Source organism: Podarcis cretensis (genome assembly GCF_951804945.1).
Source record: "Podarcis cretensis genome assembly, chromosome: 5".
Taxonomy (NCBI): Eukaryota; Metazoa; Chordata; class Lepidosauria; order Squamata; family Lacertidae; genus Podarcis; species Podarcis cretensis.
In genome coordinates, this window is record NC_137174.1 from 101,432,832 (window position 1) to 101,457,864 (window position 25,033).

At 49.5% G+C, this 25,033-nt stretch overlaps 1 protein-coding gene and 1 long non-coding RNA gene across 2 annotated transcripts in view; both read left to right on the forward strand.

Moving 5' to 3' along the window:
- The window catches only part of LOC307217218, a 671,692-nt gene that overhangs the window by 173,466 nt on the left and 473,193 nt on the right, over window positions 1–25,033 (forward strand). The window lies entirely within an intron of this gene.
- CCDC50 (coiled-coil domain containing 50) overlaps window positions 7,466–25,033 on the forward strand; it is a 52,806-nt gene continuing 35,238 nt past the window's right edge. Inside the window, exon 1 of the mRNA XM_079977990.1 lies at window positions 7,466–7,976. Coding sequence (XP_079834116.1) covers window positions 7,928–7,976 — 49 coding nt within the window. The 5' untranslated portion in view covers window positions 7,466–7,927. The remainder of the gene's footprint in view (window positions 7,977–25,033) is intronic.

A 25,033-nucleotide genomic window follows, 5' to 3' on the forward strand; every position in this document is an offset into this window, starting at 1 on the left:
ATAAAATTCAAAGTTCTCTAGGACCAGAGTGGTGCATGCTCTAGTTATCTCCCGCTTGGACTACTGCAATGCGCTCTACGTGGGGCCATCTTTGAAGGTGACCCAGAAACTACAACTAATCCATAATGTGGCAGCTAGATTGGGGACTGGGAGCGGCTGCCAAGACCACATAACACCGGTCTTGAAAGACCTACACTGGCTCCCAGTACGTTTCCGAGCACAATTCCAAGTGTTGGTGTTGACCTTTAAAGCTCTAAATGGCCTTGGCCCAGTATACCTGAAGGAGTGTCTCCACCCCCATCGTTCTGCCCGGACGCTGAGGTCCAGCGCCAAGGGCCTTCTGGCGGTTCCCTCACTATGAGAAGCAAAGCTACAGGGAACCAGGCAGAGGGCCTTCTCGGTGTTGGTGCCCGCCCTGCGGAACACCCTCCCACCAGATGTCAAAGAGAACAACAACTACCAGGCTTTTAGAAGACATCTGAAGGCAGCCCTGTTTAGGGAAGCTTTTAATGTTTGATGCATTACTGTATTTTAATATTTTGTTGGAAGCCGCCCAGAGTGGTTGGGGAAGCCCAGCCAGATGGGCAGGGTATAAATAATAAGTTGTTGTTGTTGTTGTTGTTGTTGTTAGACTCTCTGGAACATGAGAATAGCCCTGCTGGATTCGGCCAAAGAGGGCCCATCTGGTCCAGCTTCTTGTTCCTACAGCGGCCAACCAGATGGCCATGATGGGAAAGCCGCAAGCAGGATTCAAACACAGGATCAACTCTTCCCTCCTGCGGTTTCTAACAACTGGGATTCAGAAGAGAAGAGACCTCAGATGTTTTGGACGCCAACTTCCTTCCGCCCCATCCGGGACAGTTCTCATCCAAAACATCGGGGGGGGGGCACCAGGTTGGCAAAGGTTGGCACTAGTCAGATGACAAAGCACTTGATGGATATGACCGACTGACTGATCTTGTGACAATGTTGCTTAAGTTGATTCTCAATTAAAATAGACCCTGAAGTGTATTTTTAAATATCCTTTATTTGGATGGCTGCGGCCAAAACAACAACCCTTCAAAATCTCCTTCAAAAACTGATTTAGCTTTTATTCACTCCCACATCTCTCGTGGCGCCCAGTTCCACAGGATGCTGTTTTCTCAGTCTCTCAACTTCATTTATTTCGCTTTGCCAGGGGGTGTTCTGCAAGGAAAGGGAGATATTCCTCTCTTTAGATCTGGCATCGCGGTGCTCAGCTGCTGTACAAACATGCAGTCTGAACTGCAGGGCACTTGTGGGCAGCCAATATCTCCCTAACCCTGGTGCCATCCTTGCTAATTTGCTATAGTGATTTTCCCCCAACTTAAAAAAGGAGATGACAATAATCTGCCAAAGGGAATAAAGCAGGAAGCCAGCCAAGAGCCAATTGATTGCTTTTGAAACGTATCACAGCGAAACAAAATACTCTTTATCATTAGAAAGGCTGGAGAGGAACTCTCAAATTACAAAGGCTTGACTGTTCGGAGCGAAAAACGAAAGAAAACAGACAACACTTTGGCCGATGGTAATCTGACCGAGGTGCATTTCAGACACGGTGAACACTGATTAACACCCCTCTTGATGTTGCGAGTGGATATTCCCATCATGCTCTTCTGTGTGAACTTCCTGGAATACCTGGCAGAAGTCTTGGCCCCAACCAAGAATGTAAAATTCAGGCATCCGCTCTGAAATTCAGATTCTGATATATTTTGGAAGCTGTGACGTCTCACATCCATAAACTGTCATTTGCATCTTTGATAGCTAGGCTGTTTCTGAGAAATTTCAGGGCCCTCTGTATTGTTCCAGGCCATTCCAACCTCTGTGAGGTGAGACACCCCAGGGGTTCCCGGCATTTACCTGGGGTTCAGTTTTCTTGGAATGAAGGACCGTGGAGACTGCAGTGTCTTTAGGATATATGGTTTCATTTGCACAGATACACATACAAATTCTTGTATTCTTTCAGTATATTCATTCATATTAAAAATGCTTCTGGTTTTTTAACAAAGGTTATTTTTAACATTTTTTTCAATTCATTGTAAATCATTTCCCAGAAACCTTTTATAACCTTACATTGCCACCACATATGATAAAATGTACCCTCTACTTCTTTACATTTCCAACACTTGATTTCTTTTCTTTTGTACATTTTTGCTAATTTAAAGGGTGTTAAATACCACCTGTACATCACTTTCATATAATTCTCTTTAAATGCAGTACAGGCCGTAAATTTTATATCTTTCCCCCATTGTTGTTGTTTAGTCATTTAGTCGTGTCCGACTCTTCGTGACCCCATGGACCAGAGAACGCCAGGCACTCCTGTCCTCCACTGCCCCCCGCAGCTTGGTCAGACTCATGCTGGTAACCTCGAAAACACTATCCAACCATCTCGTCCTCTGTCGCCCCCTTCTCCTTGTGCCCTCCATCTTTCCCAACATCAGGGTCTTCTCCAGGGAGTCTTCTCTTCTCATGAGGTGGCCAAAGTACTGGAGCTTCAGCTTCACAATCTGTCCTTCCAGTGAGCACTCAGGGCTGATTTCCTTCAGAATGGAGAGGTTTGATCTTCTTGCAGTCCATGGGACTCTCAAGAGTCTCCTCCAGCACCATAATTCAAAAGCATCAATTCTTCGGCGATCAGCCTTCTTTATGGTCCAGCTCTCACTTCCATACATCACTACTGGGAAAACCATAGCTTTAACTATACGGACCTTTGTTGGCAAGGTGATGTCTCTACTTCTCAAGATGCTGTCTAGGCCTGTCATTGCCCTTCTCCCAAGAAGCAGGCGTCTTTTAATTTCGTGGCTGCTGTCACCTCTTTCCCCCATAATCTTCCCCAATCTGTCATCTGAATGCTATGTTCCACATATCCAGCACTTATCTAATTCAGTCTTATACACCTTAGCATCCTACTCAGAGTTAAATACCAACTGTGAATCATTTTCAGACAGTTCTCCTTCAAAGAATAACATGCTGTAAATTTCAAGTCACTTTTCCAGAATTTCCCACGACAGTTAGCTGATTTCTGACTTTGTATAGTTTTGGTTGTATGATTTTATGCACAACTGATTTTTTTAAAAAAATGAACGGAGGTATATAAATAGATTTGAGTTCTGGACCTTCCTCCCCCACCTTCCTTCAATTCATCAAATTGAATTAAATTAAATTCTGAGATTCCTGCGCTGCAAGGGGTTGGACTAGATGATCCTTGGGGTTGCTCGCAACTCTACAATTCTATCATTCTATGAAATTAGTAAACCTATCCCCTCCCCTGCCTGCAAAAAAAGGCAACTCACAAGTTTGTGTGAAATGCAACAGGCAAGGCGTCAACCAAACCTCCCTAGATCTCTTAGTAAGCAAACGAGCAACAGGCACGGCAATTAATATTACAGTGGTACCTCGCAAGACGAATGCCTCGAAAGACGAAAAACTCGCAAAACGAAAGAGTTTTTCGTTTTTTGAGTTGCTTCGCAAGACGGATTTCCCTATGGGCTTGCTTTGCAAGACGAAAACGTCTTGCAAGTTTGTTTCCTTTTTCTTAAAACCATGCATTCACTTCGAGGAGCAACTCATAGCACGCGGTGTGGTAGCCTTTTTTGAGGTTTTTGAAGACTTTGGTATTTTTGAAGCTTTCCCAAAGTCCGTGCTTCGCAAGACGAAAAAATCGCAAGACGAAAAAACTTGCGGAACGAATCAATTTCGTCTTGCGAGGCACCACTGTATCACTTTGTATGCAGAAAACGGCAAAGATGGATCTATTTTGAGTAAGACGGAGATGTTGAGCCGCAGAAGCCATTCCTGTAAGAGGCAGCAAGTCATAATTAAGATGCGTTGGAATTTAGAGACTCAATTTTGCAGTCTTGAGGACGATTAATAAAAATACGGCCTGCATGAGGAAAAAACATTGTCTGACCTTTAATTAAAAAATAATGATGATGAACTTGACAAGGCATCCTGACTGATAATTAAAGTTCTGTTGTGATACGGCCAGGAAAAGTGAAGGGTATAAAGACGCCAAAAAGATCCATGTCAGAATTATAGAATTGTAGAGTCAGAAGGGACCCCCAGGGGCCATCTAGCTCAACCCCCTAAAATGCAGGAATCTCAGCTCCAACATGCAAGTTCCGTGGGGAGGGATGGATGTTGCTGGAAGAGAGAGGCTCCCTCGTTTAACCTGCCTGCCTGCCTGCAATTGAGCAAAAACCCACACAAAGGCTGCATGACTCTTTTCTCGTGACCTGGTAAAAGCCCGACTCCCACCAGCCTGCAAATCCAGCTCCTTGGGGCAATGAATTTTGAGAAGTTACGTGCAGGCCTGGAGGAGGAGGAGATATAGAATCATAGAATTGTAGAAGGGACCCGAGGGTCATCTAGTCCAACCCCCGGGCATGCAGGTTAAAGCATCCATGACCAATGCTGTCTTTAGCAAATGCGCCGCCAGGGTGCAAAGATCCAGTCAGCGCCCCTAAATTTAGTTTAGCCCCCAAATTAACTTTTATTATGCTTATGTCAGAAACCACGCTTATGCCTTGTTTACGAAAGAAGGGAGGGAAAAGAAACAAACTTTTTTATTTGCTCATTTTTTTACAATACACTTATACTGCAAGAGCGTAGGTGGCTTCAGCGGCGGGTGCCTGGCGCCCCCCAGAATTCAACAGCCAGGTGCCCTGCACCCCTGGGTAAAGGCAGCTCTGTCCCTGACAGATGGCCATCCGACCTCTGCTTAGAAACCTCCAAGGAAGGAGAGTCCGCCACCTTAAAGAAGGTCTTGGGTTCGAGTCCTGACATCTCCAGGTAGCTCTGGGAGAGAATCCTGCCTGTAACCCTGGACAACTGTTGCCCACCTGTAGCCAATACTGAGGCAGGTGACCCAAATGTCTAGCTCACAAGTTTTCCCTCCTCCAGGTTTTTCTCCCTCTGCCATAGGACTAGAACGGGTGGACAGCAATCCAGCCAAATGTTGGAAGATTCAAGGCAGATCAAAGAAAGGACGTTTACATACCACGCGGAGTTAAACTATGGAACTCCCTCCCACAAGGTGAAATGAAGACCACCAACCAGGATGGCTTTAAAAGAGGAGTAGACAAATTCAGGGAGGAGGAGGAGGAGAGGGCTATGAGTCATCCTGACTCAGCCTCTATAGCTGGAGGCAGCAGTGGCGCTTCTGAATCCCAGGTGCTGGAAACTATGGGAGGGGAGAGTGGTCTTGTGTTCGAATCCTGCTTGCAGGTGTCTTTTGGGGGCATCTGGTTGGCCCCTGTGAGAACAGGGTGCTAGACTAGGCAGGCCATGGGCCTGATCCGGCAGACTCTTCTCATGTTCTTCACTCCTCTCTTTTGCAGTTTCCTCCTCAGGGGCTGTTCCTCCAGGTTCTCCACCTGTGGGTCCCCAGATGTTGTTGGACTACAACTCCCATAATCCCTGAGCTCTGGCCTTCCTAGCTAGGGGTGATGGGAGTTGTAGTCCAACAACATCTGGGGACCCACAGGTGGAGAAAGGCTGCGAGTTGAAGGGCTCCAGGACAGGGAGAAGACACCTTTCAGCAGGAAGGTGTCAGGTTGTGTGAAACAGCCTCACATTTTTAGTTCCGTCGCAGCCCAGGTCTATTATAAGGCTAGCAAGTTGTGGCCAACGCAGGCCGGCCAACCTGCCATCCCAGCTCCTTAAGAGCAGCCCCAGAAGCCACAAAAATCCTCCTCCTGTCATTTGGCAAACCACCTAATCATGCCCTTGGCTTGGCTTATTATGGGTTTACCATGATGGCAGAGGCTGCGATGAAGACTCCTGGACGCAGGGAGATGAGCTCTGTTTCCCAATGCTCTCTTCACATACGGCTCCAAATCTCTTCCCAGGTGGGATTTTGAAGTTGGGGGGGGGGACACCTCTGGGAAGGAGGGCATTTCCACGACTGTGAAACTGCGGAACTCTCTGCCACAGGAGGCAGTGAGGACCGCCAATTTGGAGGGCCTTAATTAAGAGGACAATCAGTCAGAGGCAGCAATGCTTTTGAGTCCCAGTTGCTGGAAATCACAGGACCCCTCCTGCGTTCCTCTCTCTCTTTGATAAATGTATTTGCTTTTTCAAATTAATTTTTTGCAATCACATATTCAACATACATCATAAAAGCATGATTCCAAAGAAGAATCTCCTAAATTTCACTTTCTGGGCCCTATTGTTAATCATTTCCTCCTGCATTTTTTATAAAAAATCTTTTACATTTCCATTATGTCCAAAATTCACCATTAAACTGCGAAGCGTTATTCCAATCATACTAATGATTTTAACTGTTTACAATGATTTTTAAAATAAAATAAATTTTGGTCACGCGCGCCCCTTGACTTTGCAGTGTGGGTGCTCAGCCCCCACAACCAAAATTTTATGGGTGCTCAGGCACCCAGAGCCCCCTATAGTTGGCGCCCCTGCCACTGGGGCATCTAGTTGGCCATTGTGGGAACAGGATGCTGGGCATGGGCATAATGTTGGGAGGGGGGCAGAACCTCAGTTAGTTATTTTTAATGATTTATTAGATAGCACACTCCCCCCCATAAAAGGATCTCAGGTGATTGTTGCGGGGCAAATCTTCAGAGCTGAAGCAGGTGGGCCACTTTTGATGGGAGATGCAAGGAAAAGTCCCTCGTCCAGGATCAGGTTGCAAATCTTCGGTGTAAGGACTGACATCATCCGAAACCAGGAAGAAGGGACATTGGATAAAACCAGAATGAGAATTTCTTTTTTTATAAATCACTTTATTTTTGGAATTAGTGTAATACTAATGAAATACTAAAATGTGTTGGAAAGGAATTAATTGGCTTTAGCAAAAAGGATTGAAGGAGTTAAGTTTAAATATGGTTTAAATTTTGAAATTTTAATGTTTTGAAGGTAAGATAAGGTTAAAGAAATTAATGGTAAATTGAATTGTAAAATTTTTTAATGTTGATGATGTTGAAATGAAATGAAGTGGTTCTAGTAATAAGGTAAAATAAGAACTTGTAAGAATGGATTGATATTAGATGAAAATCTGAAGTTATAACGTATGAGGATAAACAATTAAGGGTAAATTAAGAGGGTATGAATTTGCTGAACCAACTTTTAAATGGAATACAAAAAAGAGAGGTGAGAGGAAGTTAGGAAAATAAGTAAATGAATGGTAAGAAACTGAAAAGAGGGATTTTTATTTTTTTATTTTTTTATGTTAAATTTTGGTTTTTGTATTTTTCTTGTGGGTTTTTTTTTTGGATTATTGTTCTGTAACTTTTTTCTTGTTAAAATCTAATAAAATATCATTTTAAAAAAAGCAAATCTTGCGGCGCGCACTGAAGCGGCTGAGAAAGCGCACGGGCGGTTTTGGTGCCAACCCCCCCCCCCCCCACAATAATGGAAGCTCTCAAAACTACACTTCCCAGCATTCCGCGGGGGAAGGCTGAGCAGGAGGAGGCGGAGAAAGGGAAAGTGGCGCTGCCCACTTTCGGGTTCAAGCGCTGCTATTATTTTCTTTCTTTTTTTGCAAGCTTTGCAGCGGAGCCGAGGAGACCCAAAGGCCCGCGGAGCTTGCGCTTTTACGCACGGGGCGCACGGGCTGCTCGCTCCCCCCGAAGCTCCTGGGTGGAGAGAGGAGGAGGAGGAGGAGGCCACGATCCCCGCCGCCGAGCTTCCCCCGGGCTTACTCGGGAGTAAGCCGCCCCTTCCAGAGGGCGGGCAGGGCGCGAGCGGGGGCGCGCAGGACACCTCTCCACCCCAGGGAAGGAAAGAAAGGCTCCGGCGTCTTGCAGCCGGGGGATCGGGCCCTCCGGCTTGCGCAGCGAGGCGGCGGGGGGCTCGGCCCCTTCCCCGGAGGGGGCGGCGGCCAGAGCAGCTGGCGGGGGGGGGGGGCGGGCGCCGGGAAAAGGATCCGCCGTCGCCGCCCGAAGCCAACATGGCTGAGATCAGCATCGACCAGTCCAAGCTGCCGGGAGTCAAGGAAGGTAGGCGGGGAAGAAGGGGCGGGGGGGGTCGTGGGGGGGGGAAGGGAGACCACTTTGCAAGACTGGGTGGGGGGGGGCGGCGTTGGGGAGAAAGGAGACCCTTTTGCGAGACACCGGGAATTGGGGGGGGGGCGGGTCCGAAGGAAGGAAGGAGACCCCCTTGGAAGACTTGGAGACCCTTTTACGAGACGGGGGGGCGTCGAGGAAAGGAAGTAGACCCCTTTGCAAGACTGGGGCGGGGGGGGGAGAGGGAGAGGAGACCCCTTTGCCAGACACCGGGAATGGGGAGGGGGTCCGAGGGAAGGAAGGAGACCCCCTTGGAAGACTTGGGGAGGGGGTGGGGGGAAGGGAGACCCCTTTGCAAGACTGGGGGGGGGTAGAGGGAGAGGAGACCCCTTTGCTAGACACCGGGAATTGGGGGGGGGGGTCCGAGGGAAGGAAGGAGACACCCTTGGAAGACTTGGGGAGGGGGTGGGGGGAAGGGAGACCCCTTTGCAAGACTGGGGGGGGGGTAGAGGGAGAGGAGACCCCTTTGCTAGACACCGGGAATGGGGAGGGGGTCCGAGGGAAGGAAGGAGACACCCTTGGAAGACTTGGGGAGGGGGTGGGGGGGAAGGGAGACCCCTTTGCAAGGCTGGGGGGGGGCGGCGTTGGGGAGAAAGGAGACCCTTTTGCGAGATACCGGGAATTTGGGGGGGGGGTCGAGAGAAGGAAGGAGTCCCCCTTGCCAGACTTGGGGAGTGGTCGTTGGGGAGATCCTTTTGCGAGATGGGGGGGGGCGTGAGAGGGAGACTTGCAAGACATGGGGGGGGCGGGGGCGTCGAGGGACGGAAGGAGACCCTTTTGCAAGACTTGGGGAGGAGGCGGCGTTGGGGAGAAGGGAGACCCTTTTGCGACCCTCGAAGATGGGGGGGGGAGGAAGGGAGACCCCTTGGCAAGACTCTGTGGGGTGGGGGCGATGGGGAGGGAGACCCCTTTGCGAGACTGGGGCGAGGGAAGGGAGACCCCCATGCAGGACCCCGGGCGGGGCGGGAGGGAGGAGACCCCTTTGCGAGACTCTTGGGGGGCGTTTCCTTTTGTGGGGGGGGGTCCGAGAATACCTCTCTCCCCACCCCCTGCGTCGCGAAGGTGCCTTTGGGTGGCCTCCTCTGCGCCCCCTTTTCGGAGTCGGGGGGGGGGGGAATCTAATCCTTTCTCCCTTCTGCGGGGGAGGGGCTGGAGGGGGTTTCTACCGCCGGGGGTCTCTATGCCGGATGCCCCCCCCCCCCCGTGGCACTCCCTGGAGGGCCGGATCGGGGGTCTGCCTGGCGCCGCGCCCCGTTGCGATGGGGAACACGGGGAGCCCCTTTCAGACGTGCCACGGATCTCCCGGGCAGTTGGAGACCTGGGAAGCTGTCACCGATTCGTACCCCTCTAGTCCTGCTCTGGCCGGCAGCAGCTGCTCTCTCCGGAGCTTCCCCCACCCCAGCCCTGCCCCCCCCCCCCAAATAAACCAGATTCTAGTTCTCGTGAATCTGGGCAAAGGGTTGATCCATGTAGGAAGCTGTTTTCCCCTGGCTGTCTTGGCTGCCCTTGGGGCCTTGAACCCGGCACCTCCTTCTGCATGCCAAGCAGCTGCTGTAACCGCTGAGCTGCAGTCCAGGGTGTGTCTGTGGCAAAGGGCAAAAGGCCCCCGCTGACCCCTTGCCGCCCCAAGCTGCTACCTTTCTCGGTGCAGGGATTTTTCTGCATTCGTTTCTGCCCATAAGGTCCACTTCCTTTGTGTGTTGTGGCCTTCCCCTCCACTCCAGACAAAAAGGGGCAGGGGACAAAAGGATCATAGAATTAGAAGGGATCTAAAAGGTCCTCTAGTCCACCCCTGCAGAGGATGCGTCTTTTAAAACTGGGCTTGGCCTCAGACTCCTCCCCCCTTGTTTATTGCATTTATATCCCAGTCTCTTTCCTCCAAGGAGTTCAGGCTGACATAATCATCATCATCATCATCATCATCATCATCATCATTTAATTGCTCCACAACAACCCTGCGAGGGAGGTCAGGCTGAGAGACGGTGACTGGCCTGAGCTTCATGGCCAAGTGGGGATTTGAACCCTGGTCCTGGTCCAACACTCTAACCACTACACCACACCACACTCTGGCTTTTTAAGTACTTGAATTTTTTTAAAAATAAATTTGTGGGAGGGTTGGATCGCCCAAATTAATTGTAGCACATTTTTATTGATAAAAACATAGCTGCCTAACCTTTCAGACCTTGCAGCTGTGCTTTTAGCTCCTTTTTGCCTTTTATATTTTATCATTTTATTCTCTTATCCTCTTTTTATTGCGAGCTGCCTCTTCGCTTTGGGTTGGGAAATAGGGTTTAAATGCAGGGTGTGTGGTTTTTTTTAAAATTTTTTTAAGGTGTGTAGCTTTTTTCTATCACGGAATCATAAAATAGTAGAGCTGGCAGGGATCCCCAGGGGACATCTATCCCACCCCCTACAAAACAGGAAATGTTGGAGCCTATCTCCTGGCCCAGTCCTACTTCCGGCATGGGAGCAAAGAAAGGCTTTTCTACTCTTCCAAATACTCTGGGATGGGATATGTGTTATTCTTTATTTTTATCGTTTATTGAATTCATATACCACCCTGTACCTGGAGGCAGGGGTCGCTAATACGGTGCTCGTGGGCGCAGTTCCTCGGCCCAGTAGACCCGAAGGAGCGTCTCCACCCCCCCTCGTTCAGCCTGGACACTGAGGTCCAGCTCCAAGTGCCCTGTGCCAGTTTCCACACTGGATCTTAAACAAGGGAGAAAGACCTTTCATCGCCTACAGACGATGTTTGGACTCGCAGCTGTCCATGGAGGCACAGGTCAATTCTGCGTCCAGGGCAGCTGTTTACCAGCTCCATCTGGTATGCAGGATGAGACCCTACCTGCCCACAGACTGTCTCGGCAGAGTGGTGCATGCTCTAGTTATCTCCTGCTTGGACTACTGCAATGCGCTCTACGTGGGGCTACCTTTGAAGGTGACCCAGAAACTACAACTAATCCAGAATGCGGCAGCCAGACTGGTGACTGGGAGCGGCCGCCGAGACCACATAACACTGGTCCTGAAAGACCTACTTTGGCTCCCAGTACGTTTCCGAGCACAATTCAAAGTGTTGGTGCTGACCTTTAAAGCCCTAAACGGCCTCAGTCCAGTAGACCTGAAGGAGCATCTCCACCCCCATCGTTCTGCCCGGACACTGAGGTCCAGCGCCGAGGGCCTTCTGGCGGTTCCCTCATTGCGAGAAGCAAAGCTACAGGGAACCAGGCAGAGGGCCTTCTCGGTGGTGGCACCCGCCCTGTGAAACACCCTCCCATCAAATGTCAAGGAAAATAAACAACTAGCTGACATTTAGAAGACATCTGAAGGCAGCCCTGTTTAGGGAAGCTTTTAATGTGTGACATTTTAATGTATTTTTAATCTTTGTTGGAAGCCGCCCAGAGTGGCTGGGGAAACCCAGCCAGATGGGCAGGGTACAAATAAATAAATTATTATTATTATTATGCCCCCCCCCAGTGCCCACAGATCCTTTGACCCACAACCCCCTTTTATACCCTGCTTGGTCAAGAAATAAGGGTCGTTATTTTTTCTCCCTTGAACAGGAACATAGGACTAAAGGAGGAAGCTGGAAAAACGGCCACCTTTTCAGGTCCATGTGCTTTCCAAGGCGCATGTTCTGCCTGGATCTCTTGGGAAAGCGAAGCGTTTGTGTTCTCTCTACGCCTCTTTCTCTGGGTGGGGGAGCTGATCCCGTGAAGGAATTGGGGAAGGATCCAGGGGGGTGCTCCAAAACCCAGAGGTGCCCACAGCCCACCAAAGTTGGCCATTCCTGTTGCAAGGAAGCATGTACCCAGGATCTTGTGATGTAAGTTGGCCGCTCTGCTGGGCCGGAGCTTAGTGTTAGAAATTAGCCTGGCGCCAGGCGTGTTTTGCTACTGGCACGGGTCCACCTGTGACTACGGCGAGATACCTGGGCACCAGGTTGGTGACCACAGTTTTAAAAACCTCTGCCTTCGATCATAGTTAATACCATTTCCATTTCCACTGTGTGTGTCTCCTTCTTGCACGCTGGGACAAGTGAATCGTTGCAAGAGCAAGCTGCAGTTAGGCAATGAGATAGTAGGTTCGTGGAATCGCAGAATTTTAGCGTTGGAAAAAGGGTCCCTCCTGGGTCATCTAGTTCAACCCCCTAGCGAACAGATGTTCCGTTGTGGTGACTGTGACTTAGATTTAAGGCTCCATTTGGTACCTAGCTTATATATCTGAGTTTCTAACATGGCTCAGAAATGAGCTCTGCTGAGTTGCCTTGGCTTTACTCCCAGGTAAACGTGGGAAGGATTGCAGCCTTTACCAAATCAGGCTCAAATCATGATCCGAGAGGTACATTTTCTCCCGCTCTTGCACGTGGCACTATTATTTCAGTTTGTGCGAATCGGTGAAATCAACTGCTTTCTTGGTGATCGCTATAGAAATGAATGTGCATTGATGAGTTCCGGTTAATTGCTTTGGAGTGCAAGGCTGGGGCAGAGTGTCTGGCATAAATCATGTTGGGACAGGACAAATGGACTCGACCCTTTTGTGGGTGACGAGGGCCGAATTTGTGGTTTTCAAATGTGAAATGTTCATTTCCTGCCACACAAAGGGGGAGGTCTGAGTTTTCCGTCCGGCAGACACTGCTGACGGCTCAATCCTTGATGCGACTCACTTTCATGTGGCGTGTTTTTCCAATGAGAACATCGCAGGTTCCTGCCGGTTCGGGCCAGTGGCCCAAACATCTGGTCCAGCTCTTGCAGTGGCTGACCAGATGCCCCTAAGGCAAATCCGCAAGCAGGATTCGAACACAACTCTCCAGCACCTGGCATTCAGAAACATAGCTGCCTGCAACCCTGGAGGCAGAGCAGTCCTCTTTTAAAGCCTCCCAAGTTAGTGGCTATCACTGCTTCCTGTGGGAGGGAGTTCCACAGATCAACGAAATTTGCCATGTGCATTTTGCACCTGCCTGTGGGCCACTTGCGACCAAGTGGAGCTGCCCACCTGCCTGGGTGGATGCACCTGATGTTTCCATGGATTTGCACACACTAGCAACACATCCCGCTTTACCTTTCGAGTGGCAATTTGAAGGATAGAAGTTGGTGGGGATGGTAAGTTAAATTCTTCAGGGGAGCTCATTTTCAGTTGACAACATGCCTAGTTTTAATAACAATTGGCCTGGCAATGTGTTTTGCTTTCAGGCACCTTCCTTTGTAACGATTTTGGCCAAATAAATAAAAATAACAGTGTTCATAGAATTGTGACGTTACTTGGAAGGGACCCCCAGGGGTCATCTAGTCCAACCCGCTGCAATCTCAGCTAAAGCATTCCTGACAGGAGGCCACCCAAGCTCTGCCTAAAAGCCTCCAAGGAGGGAGAGTTCGCTACCTCCGGAAGGAGACGGTTGGCTAGGTTCCCCCGCAGCTGGGGAGCAGGGACCAAAACAGTGAGCAGCAACTTAAGACGTTCCTGGTTGAAATACCACGTCCCCCTGAGCACATATGGTGGCCATAAAGGCAGGTCAGTCTCAGGTCTCCACCCCTCCCGCCACGGCCACAATCTGGCGACAACCCTGCTGGCCTGCATTGCAGGGCTGTTGCGGATGAATGGGAAGGTGGCCTTTAAATGCTTTGAGCCCTCTGCAGGTTTCCGTACAGTGGTACCTCGGGATGTGAGCAGGATCCGTTCCGGAGCCCTGTTCGCATTCTGAATAGAACGTAAGACGCGTCTGCGCATGCGCGTGACGTCATTTTGGCCACCTGCGCATGCGCGAGAGGCGAAACCTGGAAGTAACACACTCTGTTACTTCCGGGTCGCTGCGGAGCGCAACCCGAAAATACTTATCCTGAGGCATATTTATCCCGAGGTATGACTTATTATACCTCGGGAAGAACCAGAGATCTGTTCAAGAAAATTGGAGATAAGAAAGGAACATTTCGTACAAAGATTTCCATAATAAAGGACAAAAGTGGAAAGGACCTAACAGAAGCAGAAGACATCAAGAAGAGGTGGCAAGAATACACAGAGGAATTATACCAGAAAGAAACGGACGTCTCATATACCCCAGGTAGTGTGGTTGCTGACCTTGAGCCAGACATCCTGGAGAGTGAAGTCAAATGGGCCTTAGAAAGCACTGCAAATAACAAGGCCAGTGGAAGTGATGGTATTCCAGCTGAACTATTTAAAATTTTAAAAGATGATGCTGTTAAGGTGCTACACTCAATATGCCAGCAAGTTTGGAAAACTCAGCAGTGGCCAGAAGATTGGAGAAGATCAGTCTACATCCCAATCCCAAAGAAGGGCAGTGCCAAAGAATGCTCCAACTATCGCACAATTGCACTAATTTCTCACGCTAGCAAGGTTATGCTTAAAATTCTACAAGGAAGGCTCAAGCAGTATGTGGACCGAGAACTCCCAGAAGTGCAAGCTGGATTTAGAAGAGGCAGAGGAACCAGAGACCAAATTGCAAACATGCGCTGGATTATGGAGAAAGCTAGAGAGTTCCAGAAAGACATCTACTTCTGCTTCATTGACTATGCAAAAGCCTTTGACTGTGTCGACCATGGCAAACTATGGCAAGTTCTTAAAGAAATGGGAGTGCCTGATCACCTCATCTGTCTCCTGAGAAATCTCTATGTGGGACAAGAAGCTACAGTTAGAACTGGATATGGAACAACTGACTGGTTCAAAATTGGGAAAGGAGTACGACAAGGCTGCATTTTGTCTCCCTGCTTATTTAACTTATATGCAGAATTCATCATGCGAAAGGCTGGGCTGGATGAATCCCTAGCCGGAATTAAGATTGCCGGAAGAAATATCAACAACCTCAGATATGCAGATGACACAACCTTGATGGCAGAAAGTGAGGAGGAATTAAAGAACCTTTTATTGAGGGTGAAAGAGGAGAGTGCAAAATATGGTCTGAAGCTCAACATCAAAAAAACGAAAATCATGGCTACTGGTCCCATCACCTCCTGGCAAATAGAAGGGGAAGAAATGGAGGCAGTGAGAGATTTTACTTTCTTGGGCTCCATGATCACTGCAGATGGTGACAGCAGCCACGAAATTAAAAGACGCCTGCTTCTTGGGAGAAGGGCAATGACAGGCCTAGACAGCATCTTGAGAAGTAGAGACATCACCTTGCCAACAAAGGTCCGTATAGTTAAAGCTATGGTTTTCCCAGTAGTGATGTATGGAAGTGAGAGCTGGACCATAAAGAAGGCTGATCGCCGAAGAATTGATGCTTTTGAATTATGGTGCTGGAGGAGACTCTTGAGAGTCCCATGGACTGCAAGAAGATCAAACCTCTCCATTCTGAAGGAAATCAGCCCTGAGTGCTCACTGGAAGGACAGATTGTGAAGCTGAGGCTTCAGTACTTTGGCCACCTCATGAGAAGAGAAGACTCCCTGGAGAAGACCCTGATGTTGGGAAAGATGGAGGGCACGAGGAGAAGGGGGCGACAGAGGACGAGATGGTTGGATAGTGTTTTCGAGGTTACCAGCATGGGTCTGACCAGGCTGCGGGGGGCAGTGGAGGACAGGAGTGCCTGGCGTTCTCTGGTCCATGGGGTCACGAAGAGTCGGACACGACTAAACGACTAAACAACAACAATGACTTATTATCTTCACCTGTTTGTAATACAGTGGACACTCGGGTTGTGAACGTGATCCGTGTGGGATGCATGTTCGCAAACCGCAGTGGCGCGGGTTGCGATTCAGCGCTTCTGCGCATGCGCAAAGTGCGATTTAGCCCGTTCTTTGGTGACTGGGAGTGGCCGCTGAGACCACATAACACCGGTCTTGAAAGTCCTACATTGGCTCCCAGGACGTTTCCGAGCACAATTCAAAGTTTTGGTGCTAAAGCCCTAAACGGCCTCAGCCCAGTAGACTTGAAGGAGCGTCATTTCGCTTGCGGACCAAGAGAGGATTAGGCCTTTTGTTTTCCATTTTCCTTTCCCCAGCCAGCCTTGAAGCCTCTGGATTTTCTTTTCAGGAGGGGAGGGCCCTTGCCTATTATCCTTAGGGCTTCTCTTTCAAAGACCAGCTGTTGTCTGCCCTGAAAGCGGGGAGGGGCCTTGCGCAGAGAGGGACCCCTGGGACTCCCACAGAGAGCACACAGAGCTCAGGCTGCTCCTTGATCTTAACCTCCTGCGCATCACAAGCCTGCCTTGCTACAAAGAACCGCGCACTCCCTTTCATGCTGCAAGAGAGATGTCTTCTCCCTGTTTCTGAGCTGTGGGAAAAGCGCCAAGGGGTGGGGTCAGGGTCGGGTTGCTTTTGAAAGTGGGGAGGGGGGAGACGGAGGCAGGCTAGATTTCCCCACTGCTGGGGGGGGGGGGCGGCTTGGATTTTCACCTGCACAGAAATGGCATTGAGGTGCCCATATGTGAAAGCTGATGTGTGTAAAGGAAAGCATCTTAGCGGAGCTCTTTTTCTAAACAGGAGAAGGGATAGGGTTAGGCACACTTGGGAATACAGTCATACCTCGGGTTACAGCCGCTTCAGGTTGCGTTTCTTTCGGGTTGCAGAAGTACCAGAATGGGTTACTTCTGCGTTTCGGCGGTTGCACATGTGCAGAAGCGCTAAATCACACTTTGTGCATGCGCAGAAGGACCGAATCGCAAGCCGCACGTGCGCGAACACTGTGGGTTGCGAATGTGCATCCTGCGCGGATCGTGTTCGCAACCCGAACGTCCACTGTATCTGTGTGCAAATTGTAGGTTGATGTTCGATGGTCGCGCCCATTGCGCATGGAGAAATCTTTTTGGTGGGTTTGGAGAAAAAAAGGGCAAGCGAGTGGCAGCCTATGATAGAAGCTTATAAAACATGGGTAGGCAACCTAAGGCCTGGGGTCCGGATCCAGCCCAGTTGCCTTCTAAATCCGGCCTGTGGATGGTTCCAGGAATCAGCGTGTTTTTACATGAGTAGAATGTGTCCTTTTATTTTAAATGCATCTCGGGGTTATTTGTGTGGCCTGCCTGGTGTTTTTACATGAGTAGAATGCGTGCTTTGATTTAAAATGCACCTCTGGGTTATTTGTGGGGCATAGCAATTCGTTCATTATTTTTCCAAAATATAGTCTGGCCCCCCACAATGAGGGGCAGTGGACCGGCCCCCTGCTGAAAAAGTTTGCTGACCCCCATAACGTGTGGCATGCAATAAGTGGACAGACAGAGAAAAGTTTTTCCTCCCTCTGACCTGACACTAGCACTTGTAGACATTCAATTGACGCGGAATATTGGCATATTCAGGACAAGCCAAAGAAAGCCCTTCTTTACGCAGCACATCATTAAACTGTGGAACTCCCTGCTGCAATGGGCGCCAAGCTAGAGGGTTTTTGAAGGAGGCTTAGACAGATCCACAGAGCAGGGGGCTTTCGATGGCTACTGTGGCTGTTGCTCTGGCTCCACAGTTAAGAGGCTGCAATGCTTCTGAAGTCCAGCTGCTGGAAACTAAGGAGTCTTGTGTTCGAATCCTGCTTGCAGTTTTGCCCCCGGCATTCTTATTGCATTTTCAGTTTTATCATAATCACAATTTCCATACATAAATCAATAAACTCAGGCATCGCTCTATCCGAGCGTCAACCTCCTCCTGCCCCTCTTTCTGATTCCATACGTATTTTCTTTATTCTTTGCATTTCTATAACCACTTTTTTACCTTCTCTCTTAGTTTTGTATTTCCCCTTATTAAATGTAAATCAGTTCCTTCTATTCTCATTACAGAACATTTCAATTCAAAGCTGCAAACGTTTTCAGATGTTTACAATGTTCTTTCATATGTAATGTGAATTTGCTCCAGTTCTTTTGAAACGCTGATTCCGGATCTTCCCCATCAGCTTTGCAAATTCTACGTATTTCAGATCCAGAGGGCTCTTAGGTAAAGGTAAAGGTACCCCTGCCCGTTTGGGCCAGTCTTGCCAGACTCTAGGGTTGTGCGCTCATCTCACTCTAGAGGCCGGGAGCCAGCGCTGGCCGCAGACACTTCCGGGTCACGTGGCCAGCGTGACGAAGCTGCATCTGGCGAGCCAGCGCAGCACACGGAACGCCATTTACCTTCCCGCTGCTAAGCGATCCCTATTTATCTACTTGCACCTGGAGGTGCTTTTGAACTGCTAGGTTGGCAGGTGCTGGGACCGAACACGCGGGGATTCGAACCGCCGACCATGCGATCGGCAAGTCCTAGGCGCTGAGGTTTTACCCACAGCGCCACCCGCATCCCAGAGGGCTCTTAATATGTTCTTATTTTAAGGTTGAATGCCCCCAATGGGGGGAAATGCAAGAGCAATTCAGAATTCCCTGTATTTCATATTTCAGCATTCAGCTCAGAAAGAGAGTAGATCTCTCTCTCTCTCTCTCTCTCTCTCTCTCTCTCTCTCTCTCTCTCACACACACACACACACACACACACAGAGTGTGGAGCTCTAGAAACTCCCTTTCTCCTCCCGCCAGAACACCTTCCCAGATCTCCCTTAGTTATTTACCCAGCCACTCCCAGTGCCGTATTGGCGAAACTGCCTTTGCAATTGCGAGAGGGAGAGAGAGCAAACCGGGAAGGGGCACTTTCACTAGAGAGAGGTTTGCATGCAGGTGGTGCTTCTGCAATTTTCAGCAGCTGTGCAAATGGGTGCATGGGCTGCCTGGCCAGCTGGCCTTCCGCTGACTCCCTTCTTTGCTTCCTCTCGAACCCGCTTCCTGCTCAAAAGCACCTGCGGTAAAACTCAGACAGGCCAACGGCTCACCCAGCGCCCAGAAGCTGGCAAGAGCTGCTTTGAAAAGGGGTGGTTCTGGGGGAGGCTCCCACAAAGCAGCTGCTTTTTGCAATTTAGTGATGGTCAGCCGTCTCAGGATCAACATGGTGCCCTCCAGGGGCTTCCCATTTGGCGCTGATGGGAATTGTAGTCTGAAGTATCTAGAGGGCACCAGCTTGAAAGCGTCTGCCCTTGCATTTTGCAGCTTGGGCAAAGGAGGAGGGCAGGTGAACCTCAGCTGGAATTGTGACCAAAGTTTCGCCTCAATTGAAGCAAGTTTGGGGGTTCTCTGCAGCGAGGTGGCTCTCAAAGTTTTGCTCCTTCCTGAATTCTTGGCCCTGGTTCGAGCCGGGGTCTTTTCATTTCTAATGGTCCAGCCTCGCTTTAACCAGTGGTTGCCAGAATGGGTGGTACCACCCCCCTGGGGAGGGCAGTGGGGTTACCTGGGAGGGTGCTAAGAGGCAGGGGGCAGCAAGGGGCCACTGGAGGCGCAAATGACTTAGCAGACCTAGAAAAACCGTTACCACTGGATCAAGTTTGTCGGTTTTGTTGAATTAAACTAAATAGCTTGAATTGGACTTTGAGTAAATGTGCCATGAATTGTTACTGTTATATTGCGTTATTACAGTACTTTCCTTAGGGACGCGGGTGGCGCTGTGGATTAAACCACAGCCTCTTGGACTTGCCAATCAAAAGGTCGGTGGTTCAAATCCCTGTGATAGGGTGAGCTCCCGTTGCTCGGTCCCTGCTCCTGCCCACCTGGCAGTTCAAAAGCACGTCAAAGTGCAAGTAGATAAATAGGTACCGCTCCAGCGGGAAGGTAAATGGCGTTTCCGTGCGCTGCTCTGGTTCGCCAGAAGCGGCTTAGTCATGCTGGCCACATGACCCGGAAGCTGTACACCGGCTCCCTCGGCCAGTAAAGCAAGATGAGCGCCGCAACCCCAGAGTCGGTCACGACTGGTCCCAATGGTCAGGGTTCCCTTTAGCTTTTATTACTTTCCTTAGTGGGTTGTGCAAACCGCTATTTTGAATTGTGCTTTTTATAGGATCAAGGGGGCTGATTTTTTGAACTTACGGAAAACTCTTTTCCAGATTAACAACTGCCTTGTGCCATTTTTATGGGGCTGTGGGGAAGTGACTGGCTCAGGTGTTTTCATGGATCAAAATTATGTGTTTCACAAAATTTATGCACTAGTTGATTGTGGCGGGGGGGGGGAAGCAGTTTACAGAAAGATAAAAGGAAGAAAAATATATCAAGAGAGATTTTCAGCAGCGGTTTGAAACATAAATGCTAAATCCACACCAACTTTCTAAGCACCTCGTTTTTAGCAGGCGCCAAGAGAATACTGTGAATGCAGGTATCAAGGGGCAGGGAGTTCCAAAGTGCACAAAAAAAAGCCAAGTTCCTACAAGTGCATGAAAGCTCTGCAAATCTGCAAGGGGAAAAGACAGCACAACCTGGGCTGTGGGTCTGGCCTTCTTGGGGACGGAGGGGGCCGCATCTCTTGACACGCCAAGAGCCATTGAATCGGAGCGTGGAGAGCGGGGCACCGTCGCCAAGGCAACCTCCACGCGCCAGCCGCGGCCAATCCTGGCCGATTCTCCGTGGCGCGACGCCAGCCCTCCTTCCCTGCCTTTGGGTAAAGGTCACTTGAGTCATTCCTAATGCGGCTGCTTTTGCCTTCGGTTGGGTTTTTGTTGTGTTTGCTCATTCTTCTTTGCCGTCCTTTGGCTGGGAGGTCCGTGACGTGTGCTAGGGGACGAAGACCTCCTTTGTCCAGGCTCTGGAAGATGGCATGGGGTGGGGGTGGGATCGCCGGGGAGGGGGGGCAGGGAAAGCCAGTGGCCCACCCCCCAACCGTTTGCAAGCTTGCATTCCCGTTCCCTCTTTGCTTCGCGCTTCCCCACCCGCAAAGGATTGCAAAACCTTGGAAGACCTTTAATCTCCATTATCTGGACGGCTGGTATTTGAGGCTTTGGCAAACCTCTTGTGCGCTGAAAGTATCTATACAGGGCTGGATTTTGGTTTGATGAGGCCCTCAGCTCCTGAAGGTCATGGGGCCCTTTCTATGTCCAGCTGTCCTTTGTCCACAACAAATTGTCCCCGTTTTTTGTGTTGCATATACAGTGGTACCTCGGGTTAAGTACTTAATTCGTTCCGGAGGTCCGTTCTTAACCTGAAACTGTTCCTGCTGCCGCCGTGTGGCTGGAGCACAATTTCTGTTCTTATCCTGAAGCGCTATTTCTGGGTTAGCAAAGTCTGTAATCTGAAGGGTATGTAACTTGAAGAGTATGTAACCCGAGGCACCACTGTATGCTATATATATGTAGGGGCGCGGGTGGCGCTGTGGGTTAAACCACAGAGCCTAGGACTTGCTGATCAGAAGGTTGGCGGTTCGAATCCCTGCGACGGGGTGAGCTCCCATTGCTCGGTCCCTGCTCCTGCCAACCTAGCAGTTCGAAAGCACATCAAAGTGCAAGTAGATAAATAGGTACCGCTCCGGTGGGAAGGTAAACAGCATTTCCGTGCACTGCTCTGGTTTCGCCAGAAGCGGCTTAGTCATGCTGGCCACATGACCCGGAAGCTGTACGCCGGCTCCCTCGGCCAGTAAAGCGAGATGAGTGCGCAACCCCAGAGTCGGCCACAACTGGAACTAATGGTCAGGGGTCCCTTTACCTTTATATGCTATATGGTTACTTATGGAACTAATAAGTATCTAAAGGTATCTAAAGCCATTTGCACATAACAAAATATGTATTTTATTAAAGTAGCTGTTGAACTGAAATACGATTAAGAAGTATATACCAGTCCATGCAGAATGTAGGCACCCTATATATAGAAAGGAGCAAACCAGTGATATTTGAGGGAGCAGGCGGGACCCATTACTTATATCATAGGAGCCCACACAACACAAAACACTGCTTCTGCATGTAAGTTTTATTTTACTAGTTTTTTATCTTATATTTTGGAAATGTACATCCAGGTGTTTTTTTTCCTTTAAATTTTTTTGGGGGCCCCCAAGAGAGTGGGGCCCTAAGCTACAGCTTGTTTAGCTTATACGTAAATCCGGCACTGTATCTATATGGCGTGGTTTCTTGTACAAATATTGCGGCACCTGGGAGCTCAGCTTCCTGCATGGCAGAGGGTTGGACTAGATGGCCCCTGGGGAACCCCTCCCAACTCTGCCATTCTTTGGCAGAGCAGTACTGAACCTGGGACTTTTCTGCAAACAGAACCCACCCTGAACTTCTTTTTTCCATCCCATTCTCTTTGCTCCCGATTGTTCTCAGCCAGCTGACGATTTAACGGCTGGCTCTCTCCCAAAGCCCAAAAAGGGGCCCCCAAACAGCTCAAGGATGTTCCCGACCACTCCTTTAAAAAAATGCTATTGATTTTTCAACAGGCACAAGAAAAAGAGGCCAGAAAAGGCCAATTTCTAGGCAGACTGTCCCTGGATCAAGTGACTCACTTTCTCAATAGTTCTTCTTTTAAGTTCTCAAAGCTCTTAACCCAGCTCAAGGTTGTCATCTGAACTGGCCAGATGTTTACCTGAGAATCGATCGCAGTCAGCCCATCCTTTGAAAAACAAGTCTTGCCCCAAAATGGCAACTAGATGTTCCGTTTTTGCAACTGCAACCTAGGTTTCAGGAGCCATTTGGCCCCTGGCTTGTATACCCGAGTTTCTATCCCTGGCCACAGCTAGTTGGGTTTCATGGAAGATAATAAAAATAAAAATAAATTTGTATTTATACCCCTCCCTCCCCTGCCAGAGCCAGGCTCAGGGTGGCTAACACCAGTAAAATTACAGTAAAAACATAAGGGGGGGGGATTAAAATACAGGTTAAAATGCAATTTAAAATGCAGCCTCATTTTAAAGGTAGTCCATAGACACTCAATGGCCGCTAGCCAGGGTGGCTCTGCCCTTCCTCCACAGCTGGGAACTGCAGGAGGGGAGAGGGGTCTTGGGTTCAAATCCTGCTTGAGGATTTCCCACTGAGTCATCTCTTTGGCCACTGGGAGAACAGGATGCTGGACTGGAAGGGCCATGGGCCTTATCCAGCAGGCTCTCCTTATGGCCTTAGGTTATGGCAGTTTTCCGCAACCTGTTTTGGAACGCACCAAGCTGGAGTGCGTGATTTGGGATAAGAACGATTCAGGGGCTCCTCCACGACGTCCTGTGGTCCGTTGCTGGAATGTCGGTGCCTGTTTCGAAACGCTCCTCTGTTTTAAAGAACTGGAGCTTAAAATTAACAGGCATTTCCTGCGGGAACATTTTTTTCCTTTTGGTAAATATCCAGACTGGAGTCGAGCCGAGAGCCTTGAGCCGCACATTCCCTTCACCCAGTGAAGCCACAAATCCATGACTCTTGTTCCCAGAAAGCGCCCCAGGTCCCTGTATTCCCTGCATTTCATCTCCCACAAGGTTTATCCTTTTCTGGGCTTGCCAATATCATTTTTTGTTTAGGCAAGCCCACACGGATGTGGCAAGGTTCCCTGCCTTTCACCTCTTTTTCAGCTACTGTTGATTTTAATGATCTTTGGAACGCCCCTCTTTTTATCATGATTATTTAAATATTTTGCTTTACATTTTTGTCAATGGCTGGGAGGTTTTCTCACATTCAAGCCTGTGTTTCAGGGGGTTGGGCTGGATGACCCTCGGGGTCCCTTCCAACTGTTCTTCAGTCACACCAAAGGGGACAAGGAGCCACCTGCAGCCCTCTCCCCTCCACAGACTTTTAAGCCAGCCAAGTCCAGTTCCCAAATATGCTGGCTCTGGGAAGCGGCTGAGAAGCACTGCGTGGCTCTTGGGAAACACATTTGGCCGACCCGACTTTCTAGATGGCTTCCAAGGGTGCATCTGGAAATGAAATCAGTGCATATCTGATACCCTAGTTTTCAAGTTGCAAAGGTGGCTTAAAAAATGGACGAAGGAGTAAAGAGCAAGTTTTGCTGAATCTGCAGTATAGAAGGATGGTTTCCGTATCGCCGTTACAACTTAAGACCCCGACAACTGAAAGGCAACATGATAAAAATAGATAGAGGTCCCTCAGGGCTCCGTCCACTCCCCCATGCTTTTCAACATCTATATGAAGCTGCTGGCAGAGATCATCGGGGTTTGGGCTGGGTGTTCATCAGTATGCGGATGATACCCAGCTCTACCTCTCTTTCAAATCAGAACCAGTGAAGGCAGTAAAGGTCCTGTGTGAGTGCCTGGAGGCGGTTGGAGGATGGATGGTGGCTAATGGATTGAGGTTGAATCCTGACAAGACAGAAGTACTGTATTTTTCGCTCTATAACACGCACCCGACCATAACACGCACATAGTTTTTAGAGGAGGAAAACAAGAAAAAAAATATTCTAAACGAAACAGTGGATGTATGATTTTTGTGGTTCATGCTGTGGCCACAGACATGTGATCTGACGGTGAGTTTGGGGTAGCCCAATGCAAAAATCCTGAGGATCCATGTGGATCCATGCTTTGTAACTACGTTTTTGCACCACTGTGGCCCCAGGCAACAGTGGGTGCGTGATTTTTTTGGTGCAAGCTGTAGCCATGGACATGCTATGTGATCTGATGGTGAATTTGGGGTGACCCAGTGCAAAAATCCTGAGGATCCATGTGGATCCGTGCTTTGTAACCAGGCTCTCTGTCCCTCTCTTCTCCCCACTCAGTGGCTCTTCTCCCGCTTTACGGTTTCAAAGCGAGCAAAGCAAGCCACGGAGGAGGGAAGGAAGGGGAACCATGGATCTTCTGCTCACGACTGCAGCAGATCTCCCCGCCATCCGTAGGCATTTGCTCCATGACATGCACAGACATTTCCCCTTACTTTCTAGGAGGAAAAAAGTGAGTGTTATGGAGCAAAAAATACAGTACTGTTTTGGGGGGACAGGAGGCGGGCAGGTGTGGAGGATTCCCTGGTCCTGAATGGGGTAACTGTGCCCCTGAAGGACCAGGTGTGCAGCCTGGGAGTCATTCTGGACTCACAGCTGTCCATGGAGGCGCAGGTCAATTCTGTGTCCAGGGCAACTGTTTATCAGCTCTATCTGGTATGCAGGCTGAGACCCTCCCTGCCCGCAGACTGTCTCTCCAGAGTGATGCATGTTCTAGTTATCTCCCGCTTGGACTACTGCCATGCGCTCTACGTGGGGCTACCTTTGAAGGTGACCCAGAAACTACAACTAATCCTGAATGCTAGACTGGTGACTGGGGGCGGCCGCCGAGACCACATAACACCGGTCTTGAAAGACCTACAT